Here is a 22,580-nt window from a genome sequence, read left to right as displayed (position 1 = left end):
TGAATCGGAAGCCGGCGACCCCGGAGCGGCGCCAGGCAGGGCAGAGCGCGCCGCAGAGGAAGGGGCAGGTCCGGCGGGATCCTCGGAGCCGGGGCGGCGGCGGCTAGTCCCCGGCGGGCGGGCGGCGTGTGGGCACCGGGTCCCTTTCCGCTCAGCCCTGGAAGGTGCAATTATAGGTTAAGGACCTGGAGTAGCGACTTCGCCTCGCCTCCCCCATCCTGCCCTCCTCTGCCTAGAGGTGGGAGGCTCAGACTTTTTACAGAAGTAGTTCCAGGGCCGGGGAAGTGGGGGTGCCCGCGTGGGGGGCTGCTGGGGGCTGTGCCGAGGGGCTGGAAGGGAAGCTGCGGCTGCGGCGACGGTGTGTGGGGGGGGATGCAGAGACCCCAGTGAGGAGCTGGGTCCTCCCCACCCCCACCCCGCCCCCGCATTGGACAGCCCCCACCCCTCCCCCCGCACCTGCCTGTTAACTTGAACTCAGTTACTGGAGTTAACGCCGCTGCGCCGGGTGCCGGGGAGGGAGGGCCGTCTACGCGCACCCTCCCGGCTCTGGCTCCAGAGCCACCCCGGCAGCCCTACTTCCTCCCCCCCCCCACCTTCCTCGGCGCTGCCCCGCGGGGGAAGGGGAGACCCTCTTCTGAACTTCCGCGCCTTGAAATGCGGAGGGGAGGGGGGAAGGGGCCCGGGGTGGGGGGCCGGCGGGATTCTCCTGCCAGGTTTCAAGGCGTCTCTGGAAAATTAGTGGCACTGAGTGGTGACGGGGAAGCCAACAGTTTGCGAAGCAGGGAAGCAGGCAGGGCCGGGGCGAGGGAAATGAGCTAGAATTGACAAGGACAGCTCCCGCCTCTGCCGAGTCCGCCGAGCTGGTCCCCACCGCGCTCCGCTGCACTTTCTCGGGAGAAGAAAGGGCTTTATCTGCTCCCTCGGACTATTAGCCCAGGAGTTTCTTGGGGCAGCACGGGTAATCGAAAGGGTCCCCAGCTTTTGGAAGGCTAAGACTCACTCACCCGCACTCTTGTCGCGCCCCCCCCCCCCTTGTCCCTACTCCCTCCCCCCCAAAACGGACCAACTGTGAAACGCAGAGCTGCGGGCACAAGTTGACCTGGAAGCTCCTCCGGTCGCCTCTGCACTCTCGGGGCACCCCCGGCTCCCCACTGCCTGGCCTTTCCCTTCCTCCTGCCCGGCATGGGCACGAGCCCACGAGGCGTCTCGGCCTCAGCCGCCACTTTGCCGTCGCTGCTGCCACCGCTGTGGCTGCCAAGAGCCGAGCCCGGGTGGTTTTAGGAAAGTGAGGGGCGAAGTGTGCGGGCGGTGGCGACAGGAGTAGCCGAGAGCAGGACGCGCTCCCGGACCCCAGGCAGGGCCCTTCGGGTGGCGCGCACGGGCCCAGCGCCCTCTGAGCTTCCCCTCGGGTCGGGGTCCCGACGCGCGCGGGCACGAGCGGGCCGAGCACTGACTGTTGTTCTTCGCCCTCCCCTCCCCTCCACACCCTTCCCCACCCCTGCCACACCCCACCCCCTCCACTACCCCGCTCCTCTCCCTCCCATCCCCCACTCCGCTCTGCCAGGCTGGAGGAGGGTTTAAAGCCAGGTGCGCCGAGCCAGCTCGCCATGTCCAGATCCGGGGACAGGACCTCCACCTTCGACCCCAGCCACAGCGACAACCTGCTGCACGGCCTCAACCTGCTGTGGAGGAAGCAGCTGTTTTGCGACGTGACCCTGACGGCCCAGGGCCAGCAGTTCCACTGCCACAAGGCCGTGCTGGCCTCCTGCTCGCAGTACTTCCGATCGCTCTTCTCCAGCCACCCCCCTCTCGGGGGAGGGGTCGGCGGCCAGGACGGCCTGGGGGCCCCCAAGGACCAGCAGCAGCAGCAGCAGCAGCCGCCGCAGCAGCCGCCGCCACAGCAACAGCAGCCGCCACAGGAGGAGCCTGGGACTCCTTCCTCCTCCCCCGACGACAAGCTGCTGACCAGTCCCCGGGCCATCAACAACCTGGTGCTGCAGGGCTGCTCGTCCATTGGGCTGCGCCTGGTGCTCGAGTACCTCTACACGGCCAACGTGACCCTCTCCCTGGACACGGTGGAGGAGGTGCTGTCGGTCAGCAAGATCTTGCACATCCCCCAGGTCACCAAGCTCTGCGTGCAGTTCCTCAACGACCAGATCTCGGTGCAGAACTACAAGCAGGTGTGCAAGATCGCGGCGCTGCACGGCCTGGAGGAGACCAAGAAGCTGGCCAACAAGTACCTGGTGGAGGATGTGCTGCTGCTCAACTTCGAGGAGATGCGCGCCCTGTTGGATTCCCTGCCGCCCCCCGTGGAGTCGGAACTGGCGCTCTTCCAGATGTCCGTGCTGTGGCTGGAGCACGACCGCGAGACCCGCATGCAGTACGCGCCCGACCTCATGAAGCGCCTCCGCTTCGCGCTCATCCCGGCCCCGGAGCTGGTGGAGCGGGTCCAGTCGGTGGATTTCATGCGCACCGACCCGGTCTGCCAGAAGCTGCTGCTGGACGCCATGAACTACCACCTGATGCCCTTCAGGCAGCACTGCAGGCAGAGCCTGGCCAGCAGGTAGGAGACAATAAAGCGGAGAGCTGGGGTGGGGGTGGGGTGGGGGTGCGGGAGCCCGGGAGGCCGGAGGGAGGGGATGGGGTAGGGAGGAGGGGGGAGAGGGGTGGGCTGGGCCGGAGGCTCCCGGGAGCTGAAAACCACAAACGCAAACAAACAGTTCAGACTGTGCGGGGAAAGTTGATTGCATAGTCCCTGAAAGGTCAACATAGAAGTGGCCTGTAAAAGCACCCCGAAGCCCAGGTTCTCAGTCTCCCCAGAGAGGGAGATGTGGGACTTGGAGACCCCAACTGTCAGGCCGGTGGGGCCAAAGGCCAGGGCAATTACAAGTGCAGCTTTGGAACCCTCTCTATCCACGCCTCCCTCCAAATCACAGTGAGCTTGCTTCAGGAGGTGGATTCTGCCTGGAGAAGTTCCCACCCCACTTCACCTCTTTTCCTGCCTTGAGCCTTCAGACGCGCCTGGCAGCTCAGGGAGGAAGGCTTTCTTTCTTTCTGTCATGTTTTTCTGGTTTTTAGTGTGTGGGGTCTGCTCCCTTAGGAGGTTAGAGCTCCAAAATGCTTTGTCTATTGGGGTCGCTACTGGAAATTTAGGCATCACATATCCAGGCAAACTTTTCTGTCATATGGAAAGCCTTTCCTTTTTGCTTTCAAAGGAGATCAAAGCAAGAGGTTTCAGGGTATCAGCGTGAATCATGCCTAGAGGCTCCCATCTCAAAGGGAATCCTAGCTGAAAATTGGCAGGAGGGGAGTCATCTAGCTCCAGTTAGGTCTGTGTGCCTGCTCAGGAGTCACAAAGAAGTTGGGGAGTTGTTGCTGTGGCTGTTGTTGCTGTTTGGAATCTGTCCCTTGTGTGTATTGCAAATCAGATTTCATGTCAAAGGGGAGAGAGAAAGGGTGCCTTTTTAAAATGCTGCTGAGATTTAAAAAAAACAAAAAAACTAAACAAAACACTATAGGATTTGACAATGGTGATTTGATAGCTTCAATTTTAAAACCCTTTTTTAATGAGCCAAAGAATAGTGCTGTTTTTTCTTTCTAGAAAAGAGAAGCAGCATCTTTTCAGTTTCTCATGATAAAACATCATGATTCCAGATGCCAGCTACCCCAGTCTAATCCATGGAAGTGTTACATTAGAAGACACATGGTTTAAAAACCCATCATGGCATTTTCCCTTTGAGAAGGATGTCTAAAGGATTGGGTCCACTTTGTGCAGCCTTGTGGAACTAAATGTTTATTTTTCTCATTATGATGTTTCTAGCAGACCTAGGTGGCTAAAGTTTTAAGAAATGGAAGGTGTTCTCTATAGTTGCTTAGGCAGCACTGGTGTTCAGGTGAGGCCCACAGGAGACATGGGAAACCTTGGACTTAGGAATCTTGCAAGTTGATTTTTCTAATATTTGTGAGAGATGAGAGAATCAACTGCGGTGTCAAAATATGACAGTAAGACAATAGCACAAGCAAGAATCCAAACCCCCGGGTGACTGAACAGAGAACACAGAGTCCAAGTGAGAACAAGAATGTGAAATGTATATTTACTTTGTAAGGGCTTTTCATTTGTTTAAAGATCAAAATGGTAAGCTTAGTGTGATGGGCAGATGTCACCAAAAAATGGGCATTGGTGATTAGTATTCTATTATTTAACAACTTCTAAAAGACCCATAAGTATACTTAATTTAGCATCTATCATACATATTCAAGATTCAGACAACACAGCTGTAGTCCTGAACATACATTTATTCATATTTTAAAAAATATGAACTATCTAGTATAAACTCAGAAACCCAGAAGGATAATAAAATTAAGATCTAACTTGCTCTAAGAGTAATTTTTGGAAATGAGCATTATAAATTTGACCCAATAAATAATTTCTGAAGCCCTCCATGCACTTGTATCAAATAAGTATGTCCCAGGGTTCAGTGTTAAAAGAGTTGACTTTCAAAATGCAAAATCCATTTCGCACCTTAGTCTGGATTCAGCACACCAGCTGGGGCCTGCTGGCTCTGTCCTGGTGGATGGCTGAGATACCAGGCTGCCTGGCTCCATGACGACACCTTCCAGGTTCACTGGGCCATATCATTTGAAGGATATGTAGTGGTGTCTGACCACTAAATGCTTACAAGTGTCATGGATGCTGCAAAAATCTGATACTTCTACATAGGAAGAAACTGTATATTCCTTTAAAAGTGGAAGATACAGAAAATAATTCATGTGAATCTATTGTTGATCTCAAAATAATGTAATATAGATTTTGTTACATTGATAACTATAGCATTTTAATTTTAGGAGTTAATGATATTATTCTAATTTTAATCTTTCTTCAGAAAGAATGCAAGAATAATCATCAAGTTCCTAACTTTAATGTAGAAAAATGATGTAAGCTGCAATCAGAAGCATTATATCAGCCCATTTATTATAGCATCAGCATAATATAAAAATGTTCTTTCAGCCTTACATGTGGTTTAACAGAGAGATAAATGTGTTAAACCATTGTTTTTGCAATTGCATCACTTTCATTGAAGACAATTGAATGGAAGGGCATTCATTGTATTTATTACTTTTTATCCACCTGTGGTTCTTAAAGTCTAAATATAAAAGAGTTCCTCAAATGAAGAGAAGGAGTTGGAAAATTGAAATTGACCAGTCAGTTGAAATAAGAATAAAATATAAACAAATAAAATAACTTCAAAGAGAATTTACTTAAGAATGTTGTCTATAGAAAATAGGTCTGTTAATATAATAACAAAATTTAAACATGTTTGTAAATATTAAGTAATTCTGAATTTTTATTAAGTCTAGAAAGATAAAGCAACTCAAGCATAAAGACTTTATAAATAACCAAATTAATTTTTAATTTTTGCTCTAGTTGCTTTTTTTGTGAGTATGTCATTTATGCTCGGATTCATATTTTATTTTAGTAAACTAAGCATTAAGGATAATAAATTTGAAAGTAAGAGATATTTTCATATATTCAAATATATACATAACTAGTTTAAGACAAGACTTGAGTAGACAAAAATTAAAACATTTTGAAATCCTGTTTCTTTGTTATTTTTGTTTTGCTTTATTATATGAGATATAAAACTTAAGAAATAAGTTCTTGAAAAAGTTTTGGAAAAGTCATTATTAAAGACTTCTACAGCATGAAAATTTAATTTAATAAAGGGACATGACATGCAATGTTTAGAACATTAAGAAGTAAACATCAGGAGACTTACAATCTAAATTTGTCTTCTTAAGTAACCCAAAGTTTCTTTTTGATTAGTATTTTTTAAATTTTAATGCATAATTTAGTAATTGTCCCAAATAAATCAAATTGGACTGGATTAATTAACTTCTCTTTTACACTTTCATTGCACCTCACACAATGTAACAGTTAAATAAATGCTTATTGAAAGTTGAAGGAATTAAGATTATAAAATTAAAAAGTCTCAGCATTGCACTTCACGAATGCCTTTCTCAATCTACATTACTATTGTACATCACAAAAGTCCATTGAACCCCTTCCATGAAAACACCTGTAGTAGAAATGCATTCATGGGAATGATTGCATTTTTTTAAAACATTTAACCACCAACGTACAGTTCCATGCAGAGATCTGTATTAGTGTATAGTTTTCAAGATATTATATTTTATAGAAGATAGACTACCTTAGAAAGATTTCACTTTCCACAAAACATAGCCTATTTAAAGATTTCACATAAATTAATGTAAAAATCTATTTAAACATCAGGAGTACTAATTATCCATTTGCTAAAATGACCTGCAATTATTAAAAAGCTGTTAGATTTTCTGATACACAGTTTTGCTTCCTGGCTTTGGTGTTTAGAAAGTGTTTCTCTAAGTGTAAGACAGTATTTCCTATTGGCTCCCTTTCTAAGAACTGCATAACAAAACAAGCTCGTCTTGTATGCATGCATTCTCTAAATTGTTACTTCCCTTTACACCGATTTGATACCCCCAGATTAGAAGTTGTTAGGTAGTTAGATTTTGTTCCAGAATTTACTCAACCATTCAGAATACAATTTGTTTATTATCTGAAACAGGACCATTGATTACAAAATTATACCACAGGTGTGGAAGACAAATAGTTACATCCTACAATCAAAAGGCAATTAGAGTAGATATTAATGCAGTGTATTGGCTTAGAGTGTTTTGTCATACTGACAAAAGTGGACATGTTCACATTTTAATTCTTGCTTATATTTTCCCATCTTTAGGGACATGTTGAGGTTTACTTATTATCTTAGCTAATTTCTAAGTATCTCAATTTTCTTAATATAAAAATGCAGTCAAAAATGTTACTTTATTTATGACAGTTACTTCATACTAGGTGACGTTCTAAGCATTTTACATGTTAAATTTGTGCTCATAATAGCCCTAAGTGATGGGTACCATCATTAGCCTCATTTTATAGATGGGAAGACTGACACGCACAGAGAAGTTAAGCATTTTGCTGATGGTTGCACAGCTGGCAAGTGGTGGAGCCAAAGTCTGAGTCCAGGCAGTGTGGCTCGTGATTCTGTGTTCTCACCCATGGTGTTGTGCTTCTTGCTATGAACCTCTCTATGCTAGGATCTGATCTGGTGATTGTTCTTAGAGTTATATATAGACTAGACTTTCCTTTTGAAAAGAAACTTGTGAGGGTTAAATATTAATGTATCTGGCTTTAAAAAAAGTGAAGGAGAGGTATTGTTCTAGGCCTGGGGCTGACTTTTTTTTTTTTCCTGTAAAAGGTCAAATAGTAATTATTTTTGGCTTGCGGGCATGGGGCAAGTTGTCACACAATCTCTACTGAAACTACTCCACTCTTCCCTTGTAGCACAAAAACAGTTGTGGACAATACATTAATGAATGGGCATGGCTGTGCAACGGTAACGCATCATTTGTGTTCCCAAAATTTCAGATGTTTCACATGTCATGAAATATTGCTCTCCTTTGATTTTTTTCAACCATTTAAGAATGTAGAAACCATCCTGTCTATGTGGGCTGCATAAAAACGGGAGGCAGGTTGGAGTTTTTCCTTGAGTCACAGTTGGCCAACCCCCGTTCTTGGCACTTGGGAGCCACCACTAAACAAATGGACACAAAATTTTGCCCTTATTTTAGTGGAAAGAGTCCCTTTGGTCTCTCTCCTTCCACTTGGAGATAATTCAAGTCTAAATAATTCTACCATGCCAAGTTAGAATTTCAACTTCCCATAATGAGACTTAAGAATTTACATAGTGTTTCCAGGGAAGTAAATGGTGATAAATTAAAACAGTGAGAGAGTTGCTCATTTTTCTAAGGTGGGGTATATAAACATCTACCATAAATTGGTCATTATTCAAAGAAGGTTAAATATTATTTCTACGGTATTTTAATAATCTCTGGTTGGAAATTTGAGTAGTCAGGTACATTTAACCCACTGCTTTCTGAGAGTGACATGCCTATATTCAGCAAATAATTCAGCATATAATCTAGGCATATAAAGGAGCATGTGAACAATTATTTTTCTAAATGCCAACCTGTATCTCCAGCTGCTTGGATCAAAGGGCATGTGTTGTCAGCACTCCTGACTTCTAAGTGAGTCATCGGATTGAGTGCAGCGTGTCTATAGAAGCTCCCTGCCTTGTCCCAAGTGGGCAACCTCTGGAGGAGCACTCCTGCTGTTGTAGGTCTGGCTTTTGTGTTTATCTCTCCCATTAGATAGTGAATGCTCTGAATATTTGTGAGCAAAGCACTTAACTCATTGCCTGACCTTGATCCAAAAATATGAGTTCAATATGAAGTGGTATTTGTCTTAAATAAAATTGAGGTCAACATTTAGGGTCTGGCTCGTTTTAGTGTGAGAAAAGCCAAAATTCTTCTGCACTTAGTTATCAGTTTTGAAGTTAAGGGGCTAAATAATGAAGTTGCTGAGATTTGTCCTTATGATATTGACTTACTGAAAGTCAGAATGGGCCAATATATTTTAAATAAATCTATGAAAATAAGAACTTTCAGTTTAACCATGAAAAAATGATTGTGAAAATAAAACAAACCAAAACAAAGCCTTGAAGCTTGGATTTAAACCAAGAAGCTCCCCCTCTGCCCCTAGATTTCTGTGCACTGGGGTACTAAAGTGGCATCAGCCTTCTTTCTGTGAGGACAATAGGAAGCTATACATGTGAGTGATACTTACAGGTGATAAATACAACAGGTAGCAGCCAGTATTACCCAAAGGCCTGTTTATTTTAAAAACATAAAACAAGATTACTCTAATTGGAAATTTATTTTGTTTATATTCTGTTTCAAGAAAATCATTTTAACAATTGTTATGCCATAGATGTTTATACCTTCTCTTACTCATTTAGAATTTCAGAAAATATATTTATTGTCATGTCCTTTCCATTAACTTCCAAGATAATTCATGATGCGTGAATTACTACTGATGACTGTGTTAAAACAAACAAACAAAAAAACAAATCAACATCATTTTGATATAGGCAGGAGAGTGAGTTAACCAGGGAAAGAACTCTTAGTTGTAACATAGATGATACAGTGACTATATCCATTTTACTGTAAACATCAGAAGGGCTTATATATTCACAATTAATATTAGTGAATATAGGTTTAGAACTATTTGCAGCATTAAAAGCAGAAAAGTACTAGGGTAAGTCTATAATAGTAAAAAATGAAAATAGTAACTATTTATGATGTGAAGAAAGAAAATAAATCACAGGAAAGTGAAAGAGAGGGAAATCAAGCAATAAGGGAAATGCAAGAAAATATGGGAAATCAAAGAAATTACGAAGAAATGTGTCAATATAGATTGTAACAAATGTACTGCACTGGTGGGGTATGTTGAGATTTTGCATGTGTAGGAGCAGGGAGTATATGGAAAATCTTTGTACCGTCCTCTCAATTTTGCTGTGAACCTAAAATCGCTCTATAAAAAAAAAGTCTCTAAAAAATAAATTAACATCATAAAAAAGAGAGAGAGATAAGCCATCTGTAAAAGAAAGAAAAAGAGCTAGTAGTAGAGAAAGATGGGCAAGGAAACTAGAACTTGGAGAATAGGTGTTCAATAATTGTTGGACAAATAATTACAAATTTAGAAGTATTTAAATCATTGTGTACCTAACATATAATTTACAGAGTTAAACATGGAGTTAAAAAGAAAAAAAAGTCAGTCCTCAAAAAAAGTGTTTTCAAAAGAAAAAAGGTCAATTGTTTTCAAAAGAAAAAAACTTTACTCCTATAATTTGATTCAGTTCAATAATTATATATTTGTAATCTGAGTTAATCAAGACGTTTAATAAAAAGCTCTTTGCTCTTGTGCTAAATGCAGTATTTTCAGAAGAGTCAAGGTTCAAAGGGGACAGCCTGTTATGCCAACAAGAGAAGAGAAAAATATTACTACATTCTTTGTAAAAATCATCTTAATTCCCAGCGTAATTGGAACTGACAGCAGACCTGATAAGCAAGGGGACCTTCACAACCATGGGCAGCTTTTCTGAACCCATGTCCCCGACCGGGCACACCCACTGATGCATTGCAATTTACCACTAACACGAAGTTCTGCTATGGAATATCCCCCAAATATGTATTGAGCAAATACAATACTCCAAGCTCTGTGTTAGGTTCAGAGATAGGGTTGAATGAGACAGACGCATTCTTGACTTCATGTCATTTACAGTGTAAGGAAAAAGAGGAAATAATTACACAAATTAACCACACTGGTAATACATACGATCGATTAGAAAAGTGCCATGTGCTGGGAGACCGTAAAACAGAGTGTTGCAACCTTGTCAGAGTGACCAAAGAAGACGTTTTTTACAGAAGAGGTTAAGATGAGCCTTAAGATGAGATATCCAGGTAATGGGTCCGGGGGAAATACGGAGTCTGCAGCCGGGGAAAGCACCAGCTGAGAGACCAGAGCGCGCATGAGCATCTAAGCAGAAAAGAGTTTGGTGCCTTCCAGGAACCTAAAGAAGGTGCATGTGGCTAAAGATTATGCAGGACGTGTTGTCCAAATCATGGAGTAAATTGCAGGCTCTGCTAAGGATTATCCACTCCATGGATGAATTTAGCAGTGCAAAATTCAGCATGTTTTTTACTTGAACTGAGAAAACAAGCAATACTCTGGTGGAAACACTGCTGCCTTCGAAATCATAAACCTAAATGTATGTTCTACCTCCACTTTAGCTGAGTCTCGCATCAGTAAAATGGGTTAATAATTATAGTTCTACTCACCGGTGTTTTGTTAACAATCAGCTGAGATAAGGGGAAAAAACTATATAAACAGAAAATGCTCTTTAAAATTAATTAACTTATTAATTTTAAAAGATACATTAAGCAAAATGTACCTGAATACATGTTTGCCTGTCCAGAAAACTCTTGGACATATGTGTGATTTCACTGATAGCACAGAATTCAGCAGAGACATTTAAAACCAAGAGAATGAAGTGGAAGGGACCCCGAAGGTGAACACAAGGGCATCAGATCGAAGGGGGAGGATTAGAGTTTCTGATTGCTCTTTGCAGGTTATATTTAATTCTTGAAAGGGAAAACCATGGCCTTTTTAGCTATGAAAGTCTCCATTCTTTCTTCCATAGAGGAGTCCCTTTTCTTTCTATTCTCATAAACTCAAGCCCAGAGGCTCCCTGTGCTGCTCCTGGAGCCTCGCACGCGGCCTGGCTCTCCGCTCCCAGCGCCTGGAGCGGGCGGGCGAGTTCACCTGCCCGGGACTCGGACCCGCAGCTCAGCTGGGCCGCGTGGAGACTGGCTCACTGGAGGCTGCGGAGAAGCGAGCTGAGGAATTACAGTCGGTTTCACTTCCCTGCCTCATGTGCCTTCAGGTGCCTCTGAAGACAGACGAGGCCAGTGAAATGGAGAGGAGTAGGAAGGGAGAGAGCACCAGTATTAAAGAAGAAAGAGGCCTTTAAAATGTAGAGGCATGGTGGGAAAATGTGGATGGATGGGTGTGGGGGTGTGTGTGGGTGTGTGGGTGTGTGTGTACATAGTCAACATGCATATTGTGGGATTCCAGCTTTAAATTTTCTGTCCAGTGACTTCTGAGATGTGTTTTTATCAGTTGAAGGTCTATCTTGCCTGTGAGGATGGGGGTGGGACAGTCAATTTCACAGTCTGGTACTGAGTGAGGAATTATTGGGTTGGGAAGTTCAATTTTTTGCCAAAAGAAAAAATAGTCATATTTTTTAAGGCTGCTTAGAACAAAGCAGCAGACCACTATCTTATCCTGCTTTTTAGCATCCCTCAAAACCAACCACACCAGAACATCATGGGCAAATGGAAAAGATTAGGAGAGGGAATGTACAATCTGTGAGTCAGAGAGGGAAACTTTGAAGGAAAAATGTTAATGCTTTAAAGATGCACACGAGGACCTCAACACTTTCTACCTCGTGTGCATTAACAAGGGTTCAGTGATACCACAAGGGATCCCAGCCAATATTGGTGTATTATAGAGGCAGAAGTGTGTGCCTCGTAGCACAGACCAATTTGGTGGCTTGGTTACTATGACAACTGTACCACTACTGTCAATGGCAATTCCTATAATCTCCCTGTGTTAAGGCTTTCACAAGTGTTCACTCCAAAATGACGTTTGTAGGGTAGGCACTACAGAGTAAAGCTAGGAGGTAAAGATTAGATAGATGATAGATGATAGATAGATAGATAGATAGATAGATAGATAGATAGATAGATAGATGATAGATAGATAGATAGATGATAGATAGATAGATAGATAGATAGATAGATAGATAGATAGATAGATGATAGAAAAATAGATAGATATACATAGATATAGATGATATAGATATAGATAGATATACATAGATATAGATGATATAGATATGTATGGGTATGGATATGATATGGCTATGGCTATGGCTGTGGAGATAGAGACAGAGAGAGAGCAATAGAGATAATAAATAAGAGAGAGAATGTGAAATAATAGGTACAAATAAAAAGGATACGTTATAATGCAAATATCTGAAACAGTTCTATTGTATAGTAATTAGTACCTAAAAGTCAGACAGATTTGGATGCAACCCCACTTTGACCACTTATAAACTGACTTTCCTGTAATTTACTTATTTTCAGATTGCTTATCTGTAAAATGTACATAATAATACCCACCTCATTAGGGTAGTTCTGAATATAGAGAGAATATGTGCCTGGCTGTGAATACTTAATCAATAGCTTTTATTTTTATAGAAAGAGTTTTATTTATAACTAATTGCTTTTCTATTTGCCTGTTAAGACTCTTAATTCCATAAAATATGTTCATTCTAGAGCTGGATTCTCACAGCCTGAGTCCTAAGTGTTGCTCTGATAAGGATAATGTTTCTACTGACAGTGTCTGTTTTATCCACCATTGACTGAACTACAGAGCTTAGACCAGTCCAGCAATCTGTTCCATCTGCTTGATCCGTCATGTCAGCAATTGGAAAAGTTAGAAAAACCATGGCAGATTCTATTAAACATTTTATTGAGATGTAATTTACATACCATTCTGTTCACCCATTTAAAGAGTAAAATCCAATGGTATTAGTATATTCACAGAGTTGCAGCCATCACCACAATTAATTTTAGACCATTGTTATCACCCCCCAAAAGACCTCATACCTGTTAGCAATCAGCCTCCATTCCCATCATCCCCAACCCCAGAACCCTAGGCAACCACTAATCTACTTTCTGTCTCCATAGATCCATAGCTTTGCGTATTCTGGACATTTGATATAAATAGAATCATATAATATGTGGTCCTTTGACTGGCTTCTTTCATGTAGCATAATGTTTTCAAAGTTCATCCATGTCGTAGCATGCAGTACTACATTCCTTTTTACGGCTAAACAATATTTCATTGTATGGATATGCCACATTTTATTTATTCATCTGTCGATAGATATTTGGGTTGTTTCCACTTTTTGCTATTATGAATAATGCTGCTATGAGCACTCATGTACAAGTTTTTGTGTGGCCATGTCATTTCTCTTGGGCATATACTTAGGAGTGGAATTTCTGGGCCCTGTGGTATTCGGTTATTGAACAAATGTTTAACCTTTTGAGGAACTGTCAGATTATTTTCCAAAGCAGCTGCACCATTTTGCATTCTTACCAGCAGTATGTAAAGGTTCTGATTTCTCCAAATCCTTGCCAACACTTAGTATCAGTCTTTTGACTGGAGCCATTCTAATGGGTATGAAGTGTTATGCAATTGTTGTTTGCATTTCACTAACGGCTAATGATGTTGAGCATCTCTTCATGGGCTTATTGGCCACTTGTATTTTTTTTTTTTTTTTAATGTCTAGTCAAATTCTTAGTTGTTGCTTTTCAATTTTTTCTTATTGAGTTGTGGGAGTATTTCAAGCATTTTTATTAGGGCTTCTTATGGTTCCTGGGTCATGGCTAGAGCCACCTTCTGAAAGAATTGGGGGTTCTGTTTGACAAAAAGGAAAAGACAATGCATATAGATGTACAGTGGAAAACTCTCTGATACTTTTATGTGCATATATACCTATTATTTAAAATGTTGGTGTTTGGTGGTTGGTTTTAGTGTCGTTTTCTCCTTCTTGTGTTTTTTGGGCTTTATGTTGACTTAGGCATGATAGTTCTTAAGTGATAGTCTGGACTTGGTTTACCAAGTCATTTACTCAAAGAAAAAATAGTCATTACTCAGGTTATTTGCTTAAATTTTCATAAAGGCATATAAAGAATTTTTTTTCAAACTATGCTTATACTACAGTTATTTTAGGGAAATGAGGTAAAATTATTTGATTGCCAAGACAGTGATAACTCATAAGATCCACTGCAGAAGAAGAAGATGTCAACAACAAAAAAAGCAAACCTGAAAAACAGACACTCTCAGTTGAAAGAATGCACAGTGTTCTTTGTAGGGATCTGCAGGAAGCAGCCCAGCCCAGGATCTTCATGGCTGCGATCCCACTGAGGGCCTCACTTCACATATCGCCAAGGCAGGTTCTGGCATGGACAAGCTAATCATGATAAGAACTTGTTCAGTTTCACCTTCCTTTGTTACAGTCTCCATGCAGCTCTCCTTAGGAACAAAAACGTATCTACAGCTCTCAGTAAGAAATTACTTTTACTACCCTTAGTAGTTTAGGTACTATTACTTCACTAACTATTGCTTTTGAGTGTGTGGATATGGAAGAATGTTCAGCAAACTGTTTTCCAACCTTCATGTTTATGCTTCTACATGGAACAATTTCTATTTTGATTATGAATCTCTTTGAACAATCAAATTCTGGCTTTCTATTAAAAGATTTACTTTTTTATTAAATAACAAAGATGACTTCAGGCCACCATCATAGATCTGAGTGCAAAATGGTAGGAATATTAACATAGATTTCTTTATCTGGATATTCAAAGGATCAAAGTGTTAGCAAAGGTACCTGATAATTTTCTAGTTTTTAGTATGCACTACCAGCAGATCCCAAGAAAGCAGGTAACCTCTATAAATTAGTGGTGTGTGTGTGTAGAAGGCAAATGTCTTCTTCCCTTGGTGAAGATCTTGGTCACATAGTGAAAGTACCTCATTCTAAGCAGTCACTTCAGAACCTCTAGAAACCTAACAAACTTCAGCTGCCACTCATTCTTATATTCAAAACTAGGAAAGAGAAAAAGCAGACAAAGCAAAACTGAAATATTAAACACCACTCAAATGTGCTCAAATAAAATCAAGGTTTGCAATTTCCCCAGTTAGGAAGCAGCCAACGAAACCAGCGGCAAAGTAGCATAAGTAAAACCCTTTCCACAAGGAATGGACAGAGCACCCCCTGCAGGGAAGGAGCCCTCAAGCCTTCCATCAGCCTAGTCAAATGCAGAGCCCAAGTCCCTGAAAACAATGGTGTTTCTGACCTAGAAAGAATTACCTCACCTCACAAAGATGTTTCTGGAGAATGCTTCACATTTTTATGACAAGGAAACTTTAGAGTCTCAGAACATAAGAAACATTGAAAATTTCTAAAAGCATGAAGAGATTTATGTCTATAGCTTTATAGACACTGATTAAAGTCTGTGACAAAAGCTTATGCAAAGCACTTCTTTTCACTGTGTCTGTGCTTATCCCTCCTGGTTGCCCTTCTTCCATTGGAACTTGTTATCCGTTAACATTAACTGCAGGTGTAGAGTAGCTGAGCACCAAATAGGAGTAGATCAGGAGGCTGCCTCCCCATGTTCCAAATTCTCCATACAGAGGGGAGCTGGTAAGTGTCTATGTAGTGAAAATTGGGAAGCCCCTTTCTCAAGGCAGTCTTTAAAGTTTGACCATAGAAGGCTCCTTCTCAAGTGCCAGTTCCCAAAAGTGGGTGTGAGATTCATTGGTCTTTTTCTGCCCTGCGTTCTTGTTGGCAGGATAGTTCTGTTAAGGGGGGCTGTATTAGTCTGCTTGAGCTGCTGTAACAGAATAACACAGACGGGGTGGCTTAAATAACAGAAACTTGTTTTGTCACAGTTCTGGAGGCTGGAAGTTTAAGATCAAAGTGCCAGCAGAGTTGGTTTCTGGTGATGCTTTTCTTCCTGGCTTGCAGACGCCCACATCCCTCTGTCCTCACATGGCTTTTCCTCTTGATGCACAGAAACAGAGAGAGAGAGTGGGGGGAGAAATCCAGGGTCTCCTCCTCTTTTTATAAGGACACTAGTCTTATATGGTTTGGATCTCACCCTTACAAATTCATTTAACTTTAACTTTAATTACCTCCTAATGGCCCTGTCTCTAACACAGTCACAGTGGGGGTTAAGGTTTCTACATATGAATTTGGGGGAGATACAATTCAGTACCTAACAAGGGTCAAGAATAAAACAGAAGGAATTAGAAAATAAGTTAGGGAAATTGACTGAAATGATACTTTTCAACTAGATTTACACAGGCAAAGTTATATAGGTGGTAGAGCAGTTATCAAAGTCAGCAATATATTAATAGCTCTTCCAGTGATACAAAGCTAGAAGAGAAAAAATGCAGGTCCTGTTTCCTCAGCCCAAGAAAATCTTGCCTAACTCAGTAGTTCTCATCAGAATCAACCATACAGCTTTTATTAAAAAATAAAGTATATCTTCTCCAGCCTTACCCCAGAGAGTCTAAATAAATTAACCTGTAACTCAGACCCAGAAACCTCCATATTTAGCAACATCCCAGGAGGTTTTGCTGCCAGTGGTTTTTAAACCACACTTTGAAAATCATGGGACTAAACAAACAATTGCTTGTTTTCCAATTTGCTACGTATCCATAGAAGATGGGAGAAAACACTGATAGTAACTTACCAAAAGAGAAGTTTGAAGAAAATGTGTTGCAAATTAAAAGAAATCTAATGAACTGACATAAAAATTAAAAAAAAGAGAAATGAGTCAAAGGATAAGTTATTGGAATAACCGGACTCAAGGGATTTATTTCATGGTGATGAAATTTGAGTACCAGAGAATTTTCAGGATAATTCAAGTCACACAATGTAGTGGTCACAACCCAGCCTCAGAGAATGCAGTACATTGCCCCAGAATAATTTGTTTCCGCCTGTCAAAGATCTGATCATTGAAAAGGCTACTGTCATGGAATGGCTGAGCGGGCGGGTCTGGGAGGCTTCTGCAAATGTCCTTTTGTGGGTGATGAGTATTGGAGGTTATCCTAGACCCTGCAGAGCTCTGGAGCTCAGGTTTACTTCAGCACTTAGCCCCTCCAGGGTTGGTGAAGCAGCAAGGAACAGAAAGAACAAGCTCCCCATGGGGAGGGAGAGGAAGAGAGGAGGAGAAGAGATTCCTATTTCACCCACAGCAGCAGGGTGTCCCTAAGCTGGATCCCACAAGCCACACCTCATTGTCTCCACAGTGCATACACACCCCGGGCCTGCCTCAGTCCCTTGTTGCTTATCTACCCCAAAATAAGGGTAACCTCCTTCATTTATCTTAACCCCAGGATGATTTCATAGACTAAGTCTTCCCCTAAAAACAAATTCTGGCCCATTGAGAAGCTGTCAGCTGAAACTCCTGTTTTCTTGAGGATGGACACCTATTTGTTGCCATGAATATTCCACGAGAAGCCTGGAGTAATATATTCGGTTACTAACTAACTTTCCTCACTGGGGACCTGCACGGCCACTCCTGCAGTGACTCTCCAACTGGAAACAGCCTGCTTGGCAGGAGGCTGGCTCCAGTTCCTCACAAGCTTCCTAGTTTCCCCACCAGAAATCTCTCCCTGGAGTTAGAGTAATGGATAAAATCGGTCCCTAGATCATCAGGTGGGGTCTGGCCTTGGTTCCCCTTGGCAGCAGCAGCCTGAATGGCTGAACTTCTTTCTTTGGAAAGTGGTTTTGTTAAAATATTCATTTTTACTGTTATATCCTAGGCACTAAGAGACAAGTAATTGTGGAGGGATGTTATATCCTAAACTTGAACTTTCAACATTATTCTGTATTATCTTTCTGCATTTTTTTCCTTGTGCAGCAGGTGCCATGGTTTCCTTAGGTCAGGAAGTCACTCTTTCCTTCAAAAAGCCGGCCAGATGGGAGGTGGAGAGAGGAGCCTCAGTAATGAGATTGGTTCTCAGGAGGCAGCATAGTCTAATCATTGGGCTTTACTGGGAGTTTAAATGCAGACGTTACTTATGAGTTCATCACTAACATGAGAGGGAAGCTGCGTCTCCTTTTGTCACTGGGCTACACAGAGCTGGAGTGGCCCCTTTGTGACAGGCTGCACAGAGCCTCCTCTCTCCTGACCCAGGAGAAGAGCTTGCTTCTGTCACGCGAGCACTCCGGTCCCTGCCAGCTCGCTGGGTAGCAGGCCCGCGTGCAAGTGCGCAGCGAGACCCTGCGCCCCACTCGCAGGAGGATTAGCCTATGAGGGATGCGGGGAGGATTCGGAGATGCTATTTCCATTGCAGTGCATGCTCTTCAGAAGAAAGGCACTGAGCACTAGGTATTGGAATTAGGGATTATATAAGTAATCAAGCAAAGGAGATGTTCAACTGCTTCTAGGAACTGAAGGAAGCTTTAGTCTGGGAGGTGGGGAAGGGGGAAATGCGGTGAGTATGAAGTTGGCTGGAGGCCATTTCCCTCATGAAGTAAAGGACCGGGAATGAAGTGTGAAGGGCTTTGTACAATATAAAGATAGACCCGTTCTGGCCCTTGAGACGTATGATCTAAGTCTTGGGGAAACTTATATTTCATGGATTCAGATGAAGACCTCAAGGTTATTTTGTCATTTTTGTCTCTGCCATCATTAGCTGTTCTACAGGTCTGGTGCCCAGAGGAATGTGGCAAAAGCGTAGGTGAGCTGCTCCATCTGCATGTTGGAGGACACGGTAATATTCTAGAATTAGTATATATCTAGAATTAGTATATATCAGGGAGGAATTATGGAAGACCCTGGTGTGCTTCGGGGCTGGGACGAAGAGTAAAGAGTTGGGAAGATGGTTAATCACAATTATAATATGCTAAATTACAGTCAGTAGAGATGTTGATCTCATAGTCAAACATATAAGTGGCAGAGTTGGAATTAACTAAGTTTTCAGAGGTTCGGATTTTAAAGTCCTGGTTTCTTTCGTTTGTTATAGTGAGTCCTCCACTATGGTTTGCCTTCCACTGGTAGGTTGTGAAACAATTGCAGATGATACACAAGAAACCATCTTTTACATTTATTTTAATAGGTATTACTATATTTTACTATATTATTAGATTACATATATTAGAAATAAAACACAACCCATGAGGCCCATGATTCAGAAATAAAATTGCTTATAACAATGATTCTTAATACTGGTTGTACATGAGACTCACACAGAAAGCTTTAAAAAACAAACAAACCCTCCAATGATGGGTCTCACCCTACATCGTTAAATCAGAATCTCTGAGAGGTGTCCTCATCCTAGATATATTTTATAGAAGTTCTCCTAGGTCACTCTAAAGAGCACCCAGCATCGGAAACCATAAAGATAGGGATTAATCATTTCTTTAAGTGAGCAGTGTTAAATAAAATATTAAGTAAGTAATATCATAGTACGTGGATATGGCAAATATCACGAAGGTCCTATAGCGTTCTAAAAACTGAAATTTGGCAAATTTTCTCTATCCTGGGTAGATCCTATTCATTCTGGGAGACAACACTGATCCTGAAGAGCAAAGAGAAAAACAGAGACATCCAGTAAAAATGATGGATGTGGTGGAATGACAACATCAAGGCTGATTATTTGGGCATACTCAAGTAGGGATAAAAGACAGAGGGGTTCGGGGCAGGGTAGAGGAAAGGTAGCAGGTTAGATTTGGGGGTTAGTCAATAAGATTGCTCATTTCCCAATATATTACCCTCTGACTCTCCCACCCTGTAGTTCAGAAACGTGCCTTTTCCTTGTTCCCTTTTGCCTTTTGACACCACCAATATCACACTGACTGGACCTTAAAACAGATGGGAAAACAAATCCATTGGGTAAAAAACAAAAAAAAAAAATACAAAAAACAGATGGGAAAAAAAAAGAATGATAAAGAATCTATAATTACATGTTCTGGATAGTTCCTGGGATTACTGGTGACTTTGACTCTTTTCACTCATTAAGTTTTTCATTCATCACTTCTCCATTCATACAAAAAGCATTTATTGAGCACCTACTATATTGCTTTTTAGTATAGTCAGAATTTTTCTCCATGAACATGAATTGTCTTTATAATGTGATCATACACATCTTAAAGTTACTTCCAGTTTAGAAAAATTAGAAAATGTGCATGATTGACCATTCTCTAGTCACAACATAGCCAGACTCGAGGTGGGAGGAAGAGGACAAGAAGCTAAAGCATTGTCCGTCACTCCTGAGAATCACAGAAGGGTTGTATGGAAAAGCCCTAGAGGTATTTCCTCTGCAAAATGGAGGAAATAAAACCCATCTTGAGACACTGGAAAAGATTCCCAAGCCCCCTTTCCTCTATTCTTTCATCTGGTAAATGGGGATAATGATATTTTGCATTTACCTACCTCAGAGAGGCATTATCAGGTCTATTTAAAGGCTCTTCCCATGAAAGCTGCTGTGTAATTACCAAGAACAGCTATGATAAAGAAACCTAAATACAACGGCAAATCAGCTGGAACAAATTCTCCAGGGAGTTTACTTCTCTGGAAAATTTTAAGAAAAGGTAGCAGCTCTCCTCTGGGGACTTTTGGGTACCATTCTAGCTGGGAGCTCAGGGAAGGCTACCTGATCTTCAAAGTCTCCTGGCCCATCACTCTGGATCTCCTCTGCTTAAACGCCTCCCCCCACAACTCCACCCGGTCTAAACAGTTTCCATATGAAGTTCTTTCAAGATTTTTCAGACCTTAACTCAGAAACTCTTATCCCTGAAAACACTCTCAAGCAAGGCATTTATCTATGAGAGAGAGAGAGAGGCAGAGAGAGAAGGGAGGTTATAATGTACATTTTGTAGATGCTAGGAAATAGGGAATTCTTTAATAAAAAGAGGAAAAAGAGGATTGAAGTCATTGATCATTCATGTCAGGTTTTGCTGAAATTCGTTAGACAAAGTATGTAGGTCGATTAGATAGGAGCTGGAGCCCAGATGGTAAGGACAGTCCTGCTAAGACAGTTCAGGGAGAGCCAGCCCAGCTGAGTTGGGCTAATGGAAGTTTGGTTGGGATGAACAGATAGATCAATAGATGAAAGACACATCACAGTGCTAGAACTCATGGAACTTGCCAAAACACTGAATATGGCACGAAAATGGGAGAAGAGTCAAGATTACCATAAAACCTGGTGATTTGGATATCACAAGGCTCAATGACTGCCTTAACAGAGAGAGATGGCAGCCAAGAGAGTGAATAAGTTGAATTTATAAATGAGATCTGGGTCATTACCACTGTTGGAAGTCTAATGGTTTTATATTTTTGTGAGGCATGTTTATGCAGTAAATACAGGGTGAGGCAAGAGTAGCTTTACAGTTGTTCTTATGAAAAATAATACAATAATTAATAAATAATTATACAAGAATAAACTCTGTGTTTCATGTACTCACAACTGTAAACCTACTTTAGCCCCACCCTGTATTCTGGCTCTTTATAAAGGGTGCAACCTCTGGTATCTGCAAGGCTTCTAAGCAAAAGAAAGAAAATGCCTAAATTCCAAAGACTGATTTTCAAATGAGTGATTTGTAAGGTTTATAATTATGCATAATAATAGTTAGCATTTGTCAATTGATTACTATGGTTAACTACATAAATATTTTTTATGTGCAACCCAGATGTCATCTGGTGGCTTCCCAGGTCTGGGAAAGCTCTGGGAAAATTGTTTCAAAACTCTACCATCCCATGTCCTATGGAAATCCAAAACCCATCCCTGTTTCTGTGGATCCCTTGGGATTTGCATCTTCCTGGCTTTTCCTGTCCCCTGAATCACTACTCTCCATCACTGCTGTGCCACGAGATGTGAAATTGCCCATTCACTCACTGCTTGTATAAAACACTGAGCCATCACAGATTTAGTAAAGTCCACTGAAATTGAAAAGTCATGGGAAAGAGTCATAACTTCTTCCAACCTTCTCCAGCCTCTCCCACCTGGATTATGTTGGGAGCATCGATTTTTATTTCCATTATGCAGAGAGGCATCAGCAGCACAAAGTGGCTTTTATTTGTTGAAGGAGGTGGTTTTGTTTGCAAATAGCAACCATTTATTTTCCCATTACATTTAGATGACTTCCTTTGACCCTCAAAACATTCCCACTTTATGGATGAGGCAACTGAGGCTTAAAGAGGTTGAATACAAGCCCAAGGATATAAATGTATGAAATGATAGAAAGAAAATTTAAATCCAGGTCTGTCTGAATCTTAAAATTAACTCAGCCCTTGAAGGATGGGATGATGGTCATCCACCCCAATTTTCTTTGCCTCTTCAAAACTGCTTAGTTTTTCCATCAAATCTTTATGTTTCAAAAAAAGGCCATACTCTTCGAAAGACCATGTATGGGGAATTATAAAATAAAAATCTCAGTGATTTAGAATCCTTTCAGAGAGAAAGAGGAAAAATAAATTATCTGAACAGTGGAAATGCAACT

At 41.7% G+C, this 22,580-nt stretch overlaps 1 protein-coding gene across 1 annotated transcript in view; it reads left to right on the top strand.

Annotated features, from left to right (window-relative positions):
• The first annotated feature begins 1,607 nt into the window (after positions 1–1,607).
• The window catches only part of KLHL14 (kelch like family member 14), an 89,276-nt gene continuing 68,303 nt past the window's right edge, over positions 1,608–22,580 (top strand). The window contains exon 1 of the mRNA XM_016195940.2: positions 1,608–2,563. Within this exon, the coding sequence (XP_016051426.2) occupies positions 1,608–2,563 (956 nt within the window). The remainder of the gene's footprint in view (positions 2,564–22,580) is intronic.

Source organism: Miniopterus natalensis, chromosome 7 (assembly GCF_054644295.1).
Source record: "Miniopterus natalensis isolate mMinNat1 chromosome 7, mMinNat1.hap1, whole genome shotgun sequence".
NCBI classification, from domain to species: domain Eukaryota; kingdom Metazoa; phylum Chordata; class Mammalia; order Chiroptera; family Miniopteridae; genus Miniopterus; species Miniopterus natalensis.
The sequence above is the reverse complement of the archived record's forward strand: the minus strand, read 5'-3'. Positions and strand labels throughout refer to the sequence as shown.